We start from the raw sequence: 1,631 nt of genomic DNA on the forward strand, positions 1-1,631 counted from the left end.
ATTTTGAGCAAATATATATATATATATATCTTTGTTTTTTCTTCTCAGAACTGGAGTGATCGCTTTAGCCGGAATGATACCATTGTTTGGAATTTCCTGGGTATTTGGCTTACTTTCCATAAACGAGAACCTCATCGTATTTGATTACCTGTTTGTTATCTTCAATTCATTACAGGTAAGTTCAAGGTGGAATGATTTAATATTGAGCGGGCTATCTCAATTCTTGGTATGAAAATAGATAATTTTGTGTACTAGGGTCCTTGTAATAGACGAGCCCCATCCCTCGAAACTGCAGGCCTTGTGCCTATAATAGGAAGGATCATTATATTTATTGTTTTCTTTATTACCCCTGGTGCACCAGTCACGACTGGTATTATTTCTGTCTTCTTCTTCTTCTTCTTCTTCTTCTTCTTCTTCTTCTTCTTCTTCTTCTTCTTCTTCTTCTTCTTCTTCTTCTTCTTCTTCTTCTTCTTCTTCTTCTTCTTCTTCTTCTTCTATTTGAGCTCTTACTTTCATATCATATCTTTATTTCTTTACGCAGGGACTGTTCATTTTCATCTTCCATTGCGTCGCTTCAAAACACGTAAGTATACGCTTTACAACTTTACTATACGCTTCTCTGCTATGACAGACTTATAACAGCTTAAAACAATAGAACATCAACATCCAGAGCTAAAGTGAATAGCGGTTCGTGATGTAACTGGGATAGTGAGCATTATTTCTCCGTTGAGAAGTAATGGCTAAATCCACCTTAACCCTTTAGCATTTAAGTTGGCTATATCCAGCCAAAAATATTCTCCTAGTTTTATGTTCAAACTGGTTAGATCTGATCTCTCACACCAACCCTAAAATATGATTCTAAAAATGAACAGTTACCTCTTCAAAATCTCTAAGTTACAACATAATACATGATATAAGCGCAGATATGGCTATGTGGTAAAGAAGCTCGCTTTGCAATCACATGGTTTCGGGTTCCGTTCCACTGCTTGGCACCTCGAGCAGGTGTCCTCTACTATAGTCCAAGGCCGACCAATCCCTTGTGAGTGAATTTCAAAAGCAAGACTTGTCTTGAATGATGTTGAGTTAAATATGGCGCTTGCAATTCTATACTTTCAGTTCCGAAAAGCATTGAGAGATACATTCAAGAAACGTACCTACACCAGCAGGTCAAAGACACAGGTAAGGAATCAGTCATCCATCTTGTTTCATTAGAATTATTTTTCAAGAACATGGCAGCAAGTTGGTTGAATCAATAAGACTGAAATTTGGGAATATGCGCATAAAGATCAATAGTATGGGATACATGTCTCATGATTACAATATTTTTAGGGTGTGTAAAGAGGGAAAGAACCCTCATGTGCAATTTTGATGAAATTCGAATCATATGTATTCCAGTTTCTTACAGAAAATATAACAGAAAAGTCTCATTCTTCAATTGCATGTAACTCGGGCAACGTCGGGTATCTCTGCTAGTTTTGCTATAAAATACTCACTGCGGAGAGACTTTTTGAACACCCTGTGTGTATATGTGTGTGTGTGTGTGTGTGTGCGTGTGTGTGTGCGTGCGTGTGTATGTATATGTTTACACACACATGTATATATACATAAATACAGTTTTTCTTTCATCTATT

The 1,631-nt window shown here is 36.8% G+C and overlaps 1 protein-coding gene across 1 annotated transcript in view; it reads left to right on the plus strand.

Moving 5' to 3' along the window:
* Positions 1-1,227, plus strand: part of LOC106871915 (adhesion G-protein coupled receptor D1) — a 5,262-nt gene extending 4,035 nt beyond the window's left edge. The window contains exons 5-7 of the mRNA XM_052976059.1: positions 49-175; positions 542-583; positions 1,117-1,227. Coding sequence (XP_052832019.1) covers positions 49-175; positions 542-583; positions 1,117-1,212 — 265 coding nt within the window. The 3' untranslated portion in view covers positions 1,213-1,227. The remainder of the gene's footprint in view (positions 1-48; positions 176-541; positions 584-1,116) is intronic.
* The last annotated feature ends 404 nt before the right edge of the window (positions 1,228-1,631 follow it).

The sequence above is a fragment of the Octopus bimaculoides genome, chromosome 23 (assembly GCF_001194135.2).
Source record: "Octopus bimaculoides isolate UCB-OBI-ISO-001 chromosome 23, ASM119413v2, whole genome shotgun sequence".
Taxonomy (NCBI): domain Eukaryota; kingdom Metazoa; phylum Mollusca; class Cephalopoda; order Octopoda; family Octopodidae; genus Octopus; species Octopus bimaculoides.